The sequence below is a fragment of the Cavia porcellus genome, unplaced genomic scaffold (genome assembly GCF_034190915.1).
Source record: "Cavia porcellus strain 051 isolate PalLab524CR breed Dunkin Hartley unplaced genomic scaffold, mCavPor4.1 scaffold_4, whole genome shotgun sequence".
NCBI classification, from domain to species: domain Eukaryota; kingdom Metazoa; phylum Chordata; class Mammalia; order Rodentia; family Caviidae; genus Cavia; species Cavia porcellus.
The window spans coordinates 63,998,256-64,013,912 of NW_026947487.1; the positions used below are offsets into that span (position 1 = coordinate 63,998,256).

Consider the following 15,657-nt stretch of genomic DNA (forward strand, 5'->3'; position numbering starts at 1 on the left):
CCAGATCTGGTCAGTGTTTAAATTTTTCTTTTTCTGTTATAGAAATTTAAAAAGAATATTGAGGGAAATGCCATCCAGGGAAGGAATCCTCTTTACATGAATAAATTGTCCTTGAGGCAGATGCATTTATCAGGGGCCATGGACCACTAATGCTTTATGCTAATCAAACATTGAAACTCACCACCAACGTAACAGTAGTAATAAGACCAAATGCCTTTGCACACTAATCAACCAACCAAAACACATTAATCTTATAACCTACAAGGTTCCGACAGATTGAATCAAAACAGGATTTTGATAAACTAACTGAAATTTAGTATTTAACTCTAAGCATGAAATGAAATTCCTTCTTTACACATATCATGAAAAACAGTATCTTTAAAAAAAAAAAAAAAGACCTAAATGCTTTGAAGAAACATATTGCTTGTTATGACGTAGCAGCATTTTGACCTGTGAGTTAGGGATGTAAACTATTTTATGAACATGCCTTACCATTATTATCTAAGAGTCTGTTTTTAGCTCCTTTGGAATGCAGCAGCAGTAGCTGCCGGTAAAGGAAGAATATTCGTAATTTGTCATGTGCTCCACTCCCTGGATGTCTTTCTAATGACACATCTACCATCTTACCTAGGGATGCTTTTCACTGACAGGGGAAAAAAATAAAGAACAGTGAAACATGGTTGGTACTCGTTACTGTTGCTTAGAGTTAACAAAATCTGTTTCAAGTATCATTTATGAATTAGTGAGCTCTTTCCTTGGCCTAAAAAAGTTAGTATCAATGTGGTATATAGGTGAGTAGCACAGCTTTGGAGCCAGACAAGTTTAGGTTCAAATTACTACTTTGTCATTAGTGTGTGTGTGGTTTTTGTTCTTTTGTTAGTTTTGGTACCAGGGATCAAACTCACTTGTGCTTGCCAGGCAGGCGCTTACGCCACTGAGCTAAATCCACAGCCCCTTTGTCATTCTTTATAGTTGATTTTAACTAGTTATGCTCACGCGTTCAGTGTTAGCTTTTTAATATACTACAGTTTAATCATTACTTCATAGGTTTTTGCCTAACATTGTACCTGGCATAAAACTGGGAAGTAAGAATGGGTAAGTAAGGTTATTCTTGGTTACTGATATATATATGTGTGTGTAATTGCTTGATACATAGCTCATCCAAAGTATATCATAACTCAGGGCCTTTCTTTTTGCTATTCTCAACCTGGAAAATTGCTCTCAAGATTTTTTGTTTTTATTTTTATTTGTTTTGTTTTGTTTTTGTCTCGCTAAGGTCGTATTTGCAAGTAGCAGAAACCAACTCTGGCTAATACAAGCAGTTACAGAGACATAATAAAGGGTATTACTGGAGGGAGTATAAATTTGGTGAAGGGCGGATAGGGCAACCACTTTGAAAAGCTATTGTCTACTGAAATTGAATATAAGCAGGGTTTATGTCAGAACAATTCTTTCCCCAGCAATGTACTCTTTAGAAAAGTTCCACATATGTATATCAATAAGGAGGGGTAAAAATTTTCATAGCAGAATTGTTTGTAGTGGTCCTGAATTAAAGACAACACAAATACCCATCAGTGAGTGGTCAGGTGGATAAATTGTGATGTATTTGCAGCATGGAACACTGCATAATGAGAAAATGAGTAGGCTTCTGCCATACATAACGTATGATGAATCTCAAAAATATGATGTCTGTGAGAAGAATGCAGACCCCTAAGACTATATTCTGTATAATTTAACGTATGGAAAGTTGGAGGATAGGTTTTAGAAACAGTGGTTTCCTTCGGGGCCATGGCTGAGAGATGGTATGAAAGAGTTTCCACCAGGATGGGGTCTTGATTGACCTTCAGGTTGCTGAGCAGGAGATCACTGTCCCAGGGAGCTCAGGTTTTCTTTCTTGGCCCACAAAGTCTGGGAAACCCCCAGTGGAATGTCAGAGCGAGCCAGCCTCCTAAGAAATGCATTTTCCTGAAATGTGCCCTGTGTCTACCTGTTCATTTTTAGCTTTCACCATAAAAACCGAAACTAAAATGACCTTGGCATGCATTGTCTCTACTAAAATAAGTTGTATTGTGAATTTTTTGGAGATAGAGATGGTGACATTTGTGAATTACACTCATATCTATCTCATGGAATATGGTTTTGAGAATGACAGTATTAAAAATACCTCTTTCAGTATGTGTGACAGGGGCCTCTCAGAACAAAACTGTAAGGGGGACAGGTAAGAGAAATAGTAGCAAGGTCTTCCTTTCCTCTGTGAGGCATCAAAAAAGTATGAATCCAGAATCTTCGAATGCCAAATTTTGTACTTTCCATCTGAGTGCCAAGTAGCTAATGGATCACATTTTCTAAGAAAGAAGATGGAATAGTTGATTTAACTGTTGAAATATAAAGCAAGTCCACAATGGGCTGTCATGAACCCTTCAGTGGGTGCTTCGCTGGCACTCCCAGTGGGGACACCTACCACCAGGGCTGTGAGGGGAGCTCACTTAGTCAGGAGTCAGTGGCTGCTTCCACGAAACACCACACCTATCCTGAACCTGGCACAACTGGTCACAACTGGTTGCCTAAAATAATGTAGATTGCAGGGGGTAGAGTCTGCAATGCAGACAGTATTTTGGGGAACATTTATTTTATAGCTCCATTAAACTTAAGATTAAAATGCAAAGGGCTGTTTCTGGCTCATAAATGTTTGTGTTATAGAACATATAAGATGGGAAAGCCAAGGCCCAAAGACGGGTCAGGTGCCACTGGGGCACCCAGAGTATTCCAATCTCTGGTACAGTCATGGGTGGCTTCTCTCTACTCTATTCCTGCCAAAACTTCATTTTAAGATTTTATTCTCCCTCATTCGCTTCTTTCTATATTATTGATTAAAACCAAAATGTCATCTTCCTAGGGTAACTTGTACATTAAGCCTTTTGCTAATTACTAATCACAAAATGAGTGTGCGTGCTCTGGAAAAGAGGGTCTAGTCACAGGCAGTCAGTGGGTGGGGTGTGCTTAACCTTTGCACCTAAATCTCCCCGCCTGCCTGTCCTCTGGGAAGATTCTACTTTTGGGTTGTATTTCCACTTGGCAGGCTGTTTACCACCTCTCCTCATTTTGTTTCTAGTGCTGAAGACATTTTTAGAACAACTAGGACCTATGTGGTTTGGAAATATTGCTACATATATTTCTTATCAGAATTATCAGAGTAATTCTGAGTCATTTTTTAGCTTATAGGAAATGAGCTAAAGTATCTTCCACATTGCTCTGTTCGGAGCTGTTTGTCTTACAAAAGTTTGTAAAACCTACATGCAAAAACTACATGCACCACTGGGTATAGTGGGGCAAATCTATATGGCAGTATGCATGAGGCTGAGGCAAGAGGATCGTTGTGAGCTCAAGGCCAGGTTGGACCCAGTGAGACTTTGTGTCAAGAAACATATTCATTCACTGCACTATAAACAGGATATAAGAGTAGCGACCAAAAACATTTGCTTGGAAAACAGAGAAAGTCCTGAAAACGTGAGAACTTTTAGTCGTATACATTTTCCATAAAAGTTTCATTCAAATATAAAGTAGATTGTTGTTATTTTAGAATTGCATAGGATTTATTCTAATAGTAATTTATCACATCTCTTTGTATAGCACTTGTGTTTGTCTCTATGGTCCCACAATCCAAACCTCAGCTGAGCCCTACAGCTGGAGTGGTCACAGGTGCTTGGACCAGATGGTGCACAAACGTCTACCTGCACCTTCCACTTTTAGTCTGTGAGTGAGAAGAACTGGGCTGCCTCCTTACTTTCTGTGTTGGCATTTTCCTCGTAAGTGTCTGGCTGACATAGGAAAGTAACACCAGTAAGGAAAGATACGATAAGGTGCCTCGGCTGTTTGTGTTTCTCCCAGCACTTTGCCTTCATGTTGCGCTGGCAGCAGTCCTGGTCAGTGTCTGTTGGCTCGGCTGTCCCGTAGCCCATCCTCCTCACTTTCCCTTGCTTCTTCTCCCTCTCAGCTCCCACGCTTCTTAGTGCTACTGGAACTCTCTGCACACAGTGAACACTTCATGCAAACAAGATGGTGAGGGGCGTATTGTTTTTATCTCCTCCACTGTGCACATCCTCCATGGTCCTTCACCTGTGAAATGACTTTTAAAGTTAAAATTAACAATTTCAAAATGCCAACAACATAGCATTGTACCAAGCCTGGGGCCTTTCTCTGTATAGTGTCCTATGTTACCCAAGCCAAGTGAGAGGCCGATAGAGCTGGCCCTGACTGAGCCACTGTGCAGGTGATTGGCTGCCAAAATGTTATTCAGAAGAGTTTCTACTATAATTTATTTAGATCTTGATTATTTATTCACAGCACCTGTTCACAGGTTGTTGCTCTGTCATGGAACAAAGACAGCACACCTTGTTCTAAAACTCACCATGTGGCTTGGGGGTTAGCTCAGTGGCACAAGTACCTGCTTGCCAAGCACAAGGTCATGAGTTCAATCCCTGGTACCAAAAAATTAATTAATTAAATAATAGTCTCCCTGAGTCTCCCAGCCTCTGTCACTGTGCAGGTCTCTCCCATTCCCCATCCACAATCTACAGCCACTTCCACCCTATTGTTTATTTGAGGCAACAAAACATACAATACTAACGCAACATTGTGCACAGAACCACGTCAAATGACAGATTTTAATATTGTTCAGCAAGTAGCTGTGCTAAGGGCAATAGACTGAGTTCCCCAAATATGACTTCTACTCCATATCCCCAAATGCCATGCCTTGTTTTAGGTTCCAGCATCCTGCCCAGTGTCTGGGTCTCCTAGCCTCAGTCTCTTCCAACCTGCTCTTCACCATGACCCCATTGTGTTCCTTGCAGAGCACATAGCCAGTCCATATGTTCCTTGCCCAAAATATTTTCTTTGCTCTCCTCTACCTTCATGTGATTGAAGGTCTATGCACAGCATGACCTTTTAAACAACTAACTGGTCAACTATGTTTGCCTTCTCTCATCTTTCTGTATATGTGTGCTTACCCACTGTCTGGAAAAGTCTACCCTATTTCCTTTGCCTGACTTTTCCTTTTTGAATTATCTTAGGAACTCATTTAACTATTTGATTACTTTCCCAAATATTTATTGAATGCCTGAGATATGCCAGGGGCTGTACTACACTCTACTTTGGAAATATAGTGGGAGACAAGAATATGGAGAGCTCTGGGGTGCTTGGGAGCTTAGAGTCATGAGATTTAGAGAAAATTACATGTGGTCTCAGGGTAAAAGCCACACAAACATGTAACCCACTGTAAATCACTGTAGCTGTCATGGAGCTGATGACGATAGGCTTTGCAGCATGAAAGGATAGAAGCACATGGAATTTAGCAGAGCTGCATACTAAAAAGAAAATTAGACTGACTTAGAAATGGAAGTGAGTAACCAAGGTTGGGTGATAGAAGATTTTTTTTTTCTGGAAGAAAGAAGAGAAGAAGCAAATTGCTGTGAAAGAATGAGGACAATGGTTCAACATGAGTCAGGAGGAAGAGACCTGTCCAAGAAGTGCCTGTATAGCAACATGAAATTTCAATCTACACGTGAGAGCAATGGGAAATATCTCAGAGGGAAGAAAATGTTTTTAGAATTGTGGTGGATGACACAGTTCAGTCTTCCTGAAGTTAAAGGCAGAAATGTGTATCAGAGAAAATGGACCAAAGTGGGAATTACCACTTCTGTGAAGATCACTTCATAAGTCTGGGTTAGAGCTTCTCTGCTTGTGCTCCTGTGGAATCCTGTGCTTGCTTCATCTCATCTGTCCAGCAGCCCTATTCCACTGTAGTTATTGTAGCTTCTTCTCTAGCCGTCCTGTTACTTTCAGCAGTCTAGAGAGGCAAGCACTGGCCTGTCCTCCCTGCGATGTGGCAGCTGTAGCCCCCATGGTTACCTAGTTTACACTCTTCCCTCCAAGTAATCAAATCTGTCCAGCACTGTAGGAAGAGAATTGTGTGTTTTCTGCATTTCCTCCCTGTTTTTCCTGCACCGTCTCTTCTCATCCGAGTCTCACCCTGAGGTCTAAGAGTGCTAAATAACTTAGAGTTCACAGATACAAAGTCAACATTTCTTTTTATTCTGTAATTTTTTCACACATATTTCCCTTTTCTTCTGATACTGCAAGCCTTTCTAGATGGTCCCGGACTCTTCACCCCACTTCTTGGTCCACCTTGCTGGGGTTCTGTCCTCTTAGGCTCAGCACATGAACCTCCCACTGGAGCCTTCAGCAACTGATCTGACCTCTCCTGGGTGGGCTGGTCATGCCTTCTTTCTTCCACAGCCTCTTCTGCACACTTTCACCCTTAGCATTTACTACTCCTTTAAGCATTATCTGTATACCTCTCCCACCTAGACCCAGGGAGCTCTTGAAGATAAAGCAGCATCACATGAGCCTAGACATCCTCAGTGCCTGCTCAGTGCTGACACATAAGCCCCACCCGTTTCAAGATCTCCCCTGCTTTGCCACTGGTCACTACAGCCCAATCTCCCCACAATGGAACCTCCTCCACACTGGATGCCTCCTGCTCCAAAGCCCTTTCCACTGACACTCAGGTGCTGTTGGTCCTGGATGCCCTGTACTAGTTTGCTAAGAATGCCATTAGAAAAGTACCATGGACTGTGTGGCTTCAACAGCAGAAACTGTTCTCACAGTTCTATGAGAACTCTTTTTTTTTTCTCACAATTGCTTCAGCCTTCTTCTTGTATAAAAGTCCAAGATCCAGGTATGCACAGGTTGATTCCTCCTTAGGCCTCTTCCTTGGGTGGTAGATGGCTGTTTTTTCCTGAAGAAAAAAAAATATATATATATTTTTTCTTATATATATATATTTATATATATTTTATATATATATATTCACATTTTCTTACAGGAACACCAGTCAGAAAGAATTTGGGTCCTAATGACTTTATTATAATCTAATCACCTCTTTAAAAACTTCATCTCCAATCTGGATGCCGTGTCACATGCCTGTTATCCCAGCACTTGGAAGGCTGAGGCAGAAAAATCACTGAGTTCGAAGCCAGCCTGGGCTATAAAGTGAGTTCAAGGTCAGCCCAAACTGCAAAGTGAAACTGTGTCTCAAAAAACAAACAAACAACAACAAAAACCAAAGACACACAACTTCATCTCCAAACACAACCATATTCTAAGGTACTAAGGGTTAGAACTTCAACATGAATTTTGAGGAACACAATTCAGCTCCTAGCATGCTTCTTACTCACTTATATGTGTCCCCAAATTTTCTGTGGGCTTCTAAGCTGTTGCTTTGCAGAGCCATGGGTTGTGGACCCTGTCTTGCTCTCTTCCCTCTCCTGTTGAAAGCCCTTTTATGGTCCTTTGAGACTTGGAGCTCTTAGAGCTCATAATCAAGGATCATTTTTGTTAGGAACTTGACCTCCAGTGACACAGGGGAACTGTAGAAATTTATTCTTTCCTATGTGATGTTCTCTCATATTTGAATAGTTGACTTCCCACTTTCATTTCCTTTCTGAATATCGAGAGAGTTTAATGATCATACTACATAAGCGTAGCAAAGAGAGCACATGATTTGGTTTGACATTCCAAAGATGAGGATGTAATTTGTGTACATTACCTCTGAGATACATCAAAGAGTGTTGTTTTGTTGTTTTTAAGAATGTTGCCTTACTAGATATTTGTTTATATCTAGAGATAGAGGTGAGGTGGGGGTGGAGGTGGAGGTAGAGGTAGATATTTGTTACTGAGGAAATGGAACTGGAATTGGTTTCATATCAAGTAGGTGTGAAAGCCAGTTTTCAGGGCCAGGTCTTTACCTCTTCACCCTAGGGAGACAGTGTGCTCGCCTGGGAGCCATGGATACTTGATTTCCAAGGCTTTCAAGGCAGACAGATTATTTTATAAGCATTTACTTTTTTAAACCTATGTTGTTTGATTACCTCATAGCTGAGCCATGTAAAAATATTTTAAATAATTTGTTTTATAGACTGTGACTTTTTAAAATAAATTCATGTTTGTCATTTTGATTTATTATATAAAAATATTGATATTGCTTAGAATTTAAAAATAACATACCTGTTTAGAGTTATTTGATGAACTCCTTAGTAACCTATTTGTACTCTATATTTTGCATAATTGTTATCAACTTTGTTTAATACATTATACAAGCTTTACATTACTTGTAAATATTTTATATAAAAAGTGGGGGTTGGGGATTTAGCTCAGTGGCATAAGCGCCTTCCTTGCAAGTGTGCAGTCGTGAGTTCAATCCCTGGTACCGATAAAAACGAAAAAGACAAAAAAAAAAAAAAAAAAAAAAGAAAAAAGTTTTTAAACTGCACAGAGCTAAGTTATAGTGCCTAGAATATAATGTATATTATATATTAACAATTATTTGTAGATATTCTACATTAAATAGTAATAGAGACTCATAGATTTCAGCTAGTTTCCTTTGGAAAACGCTTCAAGGAAAATAACAGCAGGATATCTTTCATTAACATGAAAAATAGAAGTATTTTAAAATGTTTCATTAGTGAACTGAATTTCAGTTTACACCATCCGAACAAGCCTATGGTATAGACATCACCCATTTTACACTTGGGAAAACTGAGTTAACCAGATTCCCTCTCTTGCTCAAGGGCTCAGAGCTAGTAAGTTATGGAACTGGAATTTGGTCACATGTTCCTGAGTCTGTATTTATTGTTTCATTGTGACACAACCTGAGAAAATGAGAGGATGGAGACACAGTCAGTGATTACTCATTGAAACCAGGGCCGTACTGGGTATAGCGGGTACATGAATCAAGTGAAGCCACACGAGGGACATTGTCATCTGACACTGAGGTGCTTCATCTCTGTGCCCACAACTTCTTCCTCCATAATTGTGAAGTTAATTACGGCATGTCCTTCACGGGTGTGCTGTTAAGAAAAGGAGTCAACGTGTGAGTGTTGTGTAGCCACAGATACGCCTACGTACGTCATATGCAGAGCACAGCCAGCTACCTCTGTACACCAACAAAATCATTTTGAAAAGTAATAATTGGATAGTACATAGCAAGCCCATAAAAATGTTTGTCTTCAACCCAGGAATCCTACTGTTGGAAATAAGACTCTAAAGGCATGACTCAAAAGATTTGAAACAACATTTTTAATGAAAGAGGAAAATAGAAATAATGGAAGTATCTATCAAGGTGAGAAACTCATAATACCTTACCTCAGTCATGGAACTCTGGATAGTTACCAAATGTAAATCGAAAGACTGTAAAAACACAGAAGATACATCGTATATGATACTAAGTGAATACCAAGTAGTGTTTGAGCTAAGATCACGTGTATCTGGATAAAGGCAGGCGACAAACAGAGACACATGAGGATTTCTGGGAGTCCCATTAATGAAGAGCGTCACAGCTGTACTTGTTTTTATGTCCTGTGTGATGGTAGCTTTGTGATAGGTACAGTTGGTACAGAAGACACATAAAGCTTTGGAAAGGAAGGTAAAAGCACAAGGGACATTTTTTAAATCAGCATGGTAAAACATCCAGGAAATGGAAATTTAATGAAAACTTGAGCGGAGTTTTTAAGGGCGATGGGTGCTGTGGGAGGCGCTGGAGAATTCTGAAGTGGGTCAGGCTCTATCAGGGTCTTGTGGAGAAAACTTCAAAGCTAGAATGCGTGAGAGTTGCTCTCCCCTGTGACCCTTTCTCTGCTCAAAAGTCTGTGATAATAGCCAGAAAGGAAAGAGGAAACAGAGGCCATAAGCAGTTTACTTGAGCTCATCAACTGTACTCATGGGTGGAAAAGGGAGGAAGGCTGGTTAAGGCTGAGTGAGTCAGTGTTTGGTCCCCTCCACCCAGTCTCCTTTCCCAAGGCTGCCTCCCCTCTGCCACTGTGCTCTTGACCCTGCAAGGAAGGAACTCCAGATGGCTGGGTGGGGCTAGCCCAGGTCGAGTATGCTGCCCTGCACACCAGGTCCAGAAGCCACAGTGGTTATCTAGATCACATCCTGCATTTGAAAATTTCTCCTTCCTCTTTTCCCAGAGTTTCTGAACTGTAGGTCCCAGAAGTAGTTCATGACTTTTGAGCAGTGACAGGAGCAACCAAAGTGCTTCATTAACAGTTCTCTAAAAGCGCCAAGGGAGACCAAGGGCAGCTAAAGTAATGAGTGATGGGATGCAGCTGGATAGAGGGATGGTGATCCTTAAGGTAGAATCTGTTTCTAGCTCACAACAGAAGCCATTGTTCTTAGCCTCCAGCCATGGCAAAGAGGGCACAGTTGAGGAACATAGTCTCCCGTATGTTCTTTGGAGTGCAAGGTCAAGACATGGGAGAGGATGCAGTCTTTCCTTCAGAGCTGCTGGGATGGTGTGAGCTGGCTGGTGAAGCTCCCTTCAGCATATGCCCCGGAATGAATCCTAGTGCTCAACACTGGGTGACCTTCATGTCTTTCCTCTGAAACACCTGGGCTTTCTGTTCTATTTCACCAGGAATTACACTTACATTTCAGGCAGTGCAGTCCCACTTCCAGCTCTTCACAACTCTTTAGTGGTCCTCTTAGGAATCTAATCTTAGGAAAGCAATCCCAGAGATCTCTGCAGACATCTCTGAGCAATTTTGCAGCTTTATTTTGGAGTGCTCTGAAGTTATCAGGAGAAGACAATGGAACAACAGTTACTGTCATTTTGCACTGATCTGGAAAAGGTGGCTTACTTGCTTTTCTCAGTAGCTTTTCTCTAATTCCGTATTCCTTACCTTATCCCAAGTCCATCATCAGCATCTTCATCCCTACATTCAACAAATACTGAGTTAGCAGGATGGGTGGGGAGGCATACAGCAGTAACCTTTAGTCACCCAAGCACTCGGCCACCCAAACAACAAGCAAACCCTGTGGGGAAACCCTAAAATGAGAACAGGGAACAGGAAAAGAGAACGTCGTTTAATGATAACTATATGCCCATCAATATTCCATTGCGTTTTGCATAGGAACTCATTTTTTAGAAATTCCCATTTCTATGTGGCTAAAAGAACATATGTTCCTAACAAATAATTTTTAGGTAAGAAATCTATGTGCTGCAGCTGCTAGGTTGTTTTAGTCTTAAGTGTACCCACTGCTAATGTACCAAGGGAATGTTTGGTCTAAAGAAAATCAGGCAGCCTAACCCCCTAAGAAAGCTAGTTATATGTTGCCATAGCAACCAGACCAGCCTCAGACTGAAGGGCAGAGTTCTTCAGATTCATCTACCGCTTCCCCAGATTGACTTCCTCCTGACAGAATCGTGTTTCCCAATCATCAACACTGCAACTGTTATTTTCCATTAAAAAAAAAGTTGCAGTCTGAAGTTGATATATTTTGGCCTTTTCCCTGGTGTCATTCAATGTCTTTTTATCTCTGGAAGTCGGAAATTGGTAATGCAATCCTTTGGAACTTTCATTCATGCATTCCCTAATATGGTTGGGACCTGCACTGGTGGGGTTTGTTGGTAATTACACTTTGATGGCTGGAACATGACCTGTGAAATGAGTTGCTGGTCTCAGTTTAACTCCTAATGGACAGAAATCCACATCTCTCGAAAGCTCCTCTAGCCCCTGTTCTCACACTCTGGGAAGAAGTCAGAGGTTTGAATGGCTTCTCTTGAGGATAAAGGCAGAGCCTCCTCCCCAGGAAATACGCTTTGCATTTCTAGGCCACAGATATCTCTGCAATTAGTCTCAAAATACTCTGTGTGATGTATGTAAATAACACAAATTGCATTTATAGGCAGGACCACCGTGGTGGAGAGTACAAGTAATTTGCCCTGGTTGAGGGGAGGATAAGATAATTAGTAACAGCAGGCGTAGAGATTCTATTCCTTTGCTAAGACCACTGAAAAATCTCCCTGAACCTCAAGAAACACAGCCAATTAATGAACAGCAGGAAGTGGAAATGGGTCAATACTTTCTAATTCATTATTAAAGTTCATTTATATTTTATGAGGCTTATTGATACGTACAGTTTTTTTTCTATTGATGTCTGTTCTAACAAAATTGAAAGAGGGTGAAAATGTGCGTAGGAGGGATTGAGGCTCGGGTTAGAGACACCTGGATCTGGTGGGTTGTTATGGAAATTGTGAAAGACATAAAACACAAGCTTTCATTTATTTAAGATCCAAAAATATAGAGAGCAAAATAAAAGATAGATAACAGGAAATAGATCTTTGGCAAATGGAAAAGGATCAAGAGTTTGGAGTGAGGGGGAGGGAATGGAGAGAAGAAAATGAAAAAAATTAACGTGTGTTATGTACATGCACCACTGCCCCATGAGGAATGGAAACAGGGCTTCAAGCATATACTAATAAAAAACAAAATTTAAGACACATAAAAAGATTCAGCTGACTAAAATAATGTTTGGTTTAATTGGAATGAAAGTATCGATGTTGAATAAGTATTGTGCCGGATTGGGAAAGATACCAGATAACCAGAACATGAGCCCAGTGCTAGCAGCTCACATTCCCAGCCAATAGTGACAGGCATTCTAATAATAGCATCATGGCTTTGTGGCAGGGAGAGTAAACACAGCACTCTGAGAGGCTGAGTCAGGGGGATTATAAGTTGGATTCCAGCCACAACAACTTAGCAATTTAGGGAAACCCTGTCTCAAAATTTAAAAAAACAAAACAAACAAAAAACGTTGGAAGATGCTGAGGATGTAGCTTGGAGAAGGAGCTGGGCTCAATTCCTAGAGGAGGATAAGGAGAACTACCTGTAAGGTATTTCCTAGGGAAATTTGAACAGCAATTGGTTGCACAGGTAATAATTTACAGGCATATATTGAAGAAAACTTATTTTAGAAACCAAGAACAGCATAAACAAAGTCCTACATTGGGGATCATTCACAGAACACATTGGCAACTAGGAGATTAAGGTGGAGCTGAGGCTGAAAGTATTTTTTTTGTTTGTTTGTCTTTTTCTTTTTTATCGGTACCGGGGATTGAACTCACGACTGCCTGCTTGCAAGGCAGGCGCTTATGCCACTGAGCTAAATCCCCAGCCCCAACTTTTTTTTTTTTTTTTAAGGCTGAAAGTATCAATAAGGGTTCCTGGGAGGATTTTTTATAATAGATGAGGAGTGTTGGAAATTATCTGATACAGAATCAAGGATTTGAAACACAGAGGTCTGTATGTAGTCATTGTTTTTTAGGCAGTAAGCTATTAGTAAAATTATTTTTTTACTTAAGATTTCATTAACCTAATCTATGTACTAGGATAGCACCTTAATAGATAAGGCTGAAAATATTGTGAACTGATGTTAAGATGATATGAACTCTTTGAAAATGTCCTAAGTGGTTTTACAATAGGTCCCTGTCCAAGGTTAAATGGGTTTGCGCAGGCTGCAGACTGAAGAAGCCCTGCAGAAATGCTGACTCAGGTCTGTGGAGTGACAGCAATCAGGTTGCAGCTTTCGAGACACTGAACTGAGTGGCAGCAAGCTTGCTGCCTGCAATGGAAAAGGCAGCCGAGCACCTGACATCTCTTTCTCCATTTTCTTTCCTGCAGGAGCAGCAATGGAAACCTCCTGCCTACAGCAGCATAACCCCAGTTTGCTTTCCAAGCCCTCTGACTGACAAGCCAATAGGCAAAGTAAGGACGCATCCATTTCTCTTTGCACATAGTGATTTGTGTTGATTGGCTGTTATTTGTCTTGAGTTATGTAGGTAAAACAATCAAACTGATCTCATAGAAGGGGCAGATAAAATCCCAAGTGTCAACATTGGTGAGACTCACCCCTAGACAGGTAAAATGTCAAGCCAAGAAGTACAGACCAGCACCTGCCTCCAGTTCCATCCCAGCGTCATCCTTTCCTCCCTCCTGAAGTCCACTGGTCTCTCAGCAGTCTGGCTGACCTTCCCCTGCTTGTCAGAACCTGTTAGAAAGGAAGAGGTTGATCTTAGTGATCAGTGTCTTTTGTGTGAAATTTAAACACAATACCATGTTTTTAAATATTTGTCACTTAAGTCATAGGAGGGCTATTGATTTTGGCTCTGGAAAGTCCAACCAGATGCCTGATCTGCTGCTGGACTGGAAGTGTAGCCCTCAGGGAGTGTGGGGTCCCACAGAAGGGTGTAGTCCCTCTGAACCTCCCTCCCAGGGTTCAAATCCCAGCTCTGTTCTCTACTAACTGTGTGACTTTGAGAAAGTTTCTCATGGCAAGGACATTATAATGGACCTGAGATTTAGGGTAAAACTAGGGAATAAATAATTTAAATCTCTAAGAGTAAGAACCATTTTTACCTATTTTGTTCACTGTGTCTAAGCGCTTAATGTGTTACATAAATGACCTGAATGAATAAGTAAATAAAAGACTAAATGGTAAGTATAGAGAAATCACACCTCCAATTTGCTTACCTCAGGAACTAGGAGAAGGAGGTGCTGGGCTTCACAATGAAAAGCAGAACTCTGCTGAGTAGCTCAAGGACACTTTCCAGACACAGCTTGACAGAAGGACTCCAGGATCACAGAGGCCTCGTGGTCTTACCATTCTTTGCTATCTGAAGACCACACACAGTTCATCATTCAGGATAAAAAACCAAAAGCAAATGGATACAAGTTCTTTAAATAGGACTTTTCTCTTGAATTCAGAGATATAGCTAGACAGAACCAGGAAATTATGGGGGAGGGGCAGTTGAAATGAATCTTCCTTGCTGGTTAATTCCTGGTAATTTTGTCTGGGCTCCAAGTCCTGCCCAGGCGGCTGTCCACAGGGTATGAAACCCAGGGTGTTAAGAAGCCTCCCCTCCTCGCCCCTGCCCTGTCAGCATCAGCTGCCGGTAATCTGCAGAGCTAGCAGAGTGCCTCCCAAGCTTCCTCGTGCCTGGGTTCCATACTCTGTGTGCAGTGAGGGTCTGCACTTCCCATCTGCTGACTTCAGCTCAAAGAAGGAGTATCACTTGGCCCAAAGACGAAACCAACCAGCCAGCAAACAAGCTACTCCCTGGATGTCACGAAATGTTGGCAACTGTTCTAACACTCACTTCCTAACCCCAGGCTGTCTCCTCCTGTCCCACGTATTTTGACTTTGTTTATGTGGACACCAAATAGACAGCTATTTTGCATGTGGAGACTGAGGTCAGAAATCCATGAACCTCTGAGGGGCCTTTCTGGGCTAACTTGCGTTTCAATCCAATAGAGATAAATTCTCCTGAGTTAACTTCATGGCGTGGAGGTGAGTCGGTGCAGCGGGACACTCCCAGTTCAGTGACACTCTCCTCTGTGTGGTCTTCTGGTTTTCCTCTCCCCTCGGGCCATTAGCAGGTGGGCCTTCTGCATCATGTCACCAGGCTGTCTTGGCTTGAGTGAGATCATCCCCAGCGGACACTCTTGCTCTTTCTTTCCTCATAGCCTGGCTTCTGAGCTTAGTCCACTTGCTGTAAATTACTCTAATGAATTCATTTTGCAATCACTCTGATATCCATCCACCTGGAGGGGAAAATGACATGGAAAATAGAAGCAGAGTCAACCTTCAATTAGGAGGGGCCATGGAAGTCAGTGTTTAAGGTGGATAATTAACACCTATAATTAATTTGCTCAGAATGCAAGCTGCCTTCCTCACTACCAAGAAGCTTTCTTGTGGGTTTTAAGGCTGAAAGTGAGACCCAGAAGGGATTCTACCACCCAAACTGGTGCCCCAAACTGAGTC

General features: G+C 41.4%; 1 protein-coding gene and 1 long non-coding RNA gene across 9 annotated transcripts in view; one reads left to right on the forward strand and one right to left on the reverse strand.

The window, feature by feature from the left end:
• The window catches only part of Rasgef1b (RasGEF domain family member 1B), a 596,806-nt gene that overhangs the window by 435,324 nt on the left and 145,825 nt on the right, over positions 1–15,657 (forward strand). For all 8 annotated transcript variants that reach the window (XM_063247201.1, XM_063247194.1, XM_063247195.1 and 5 more), the window contains one exon: positions 13,518–13,601. In XM_063247201.1, the coding sequence (XP_063103271.1) occupies positions 13,518–13,601 (84 nt within the window). The remainder of the gene's footprint in view (positions 1–13,517; positions 13,602–15,657) is intronic.
• Positions 5,890–10,875, reverse strand: LOC134475724 (uncharacterized). Its single transcript, XR_010046938.1, has 3 exons — positions 10,737–10,875; positions 8,769–10,621; positions 5,890–6,796 (listed from the first exon to the last, which is right to left on the reverse strand). It is a non-coding gene; the product is annotated as an uncharacterized LOC134475724 (long non-coding RNA).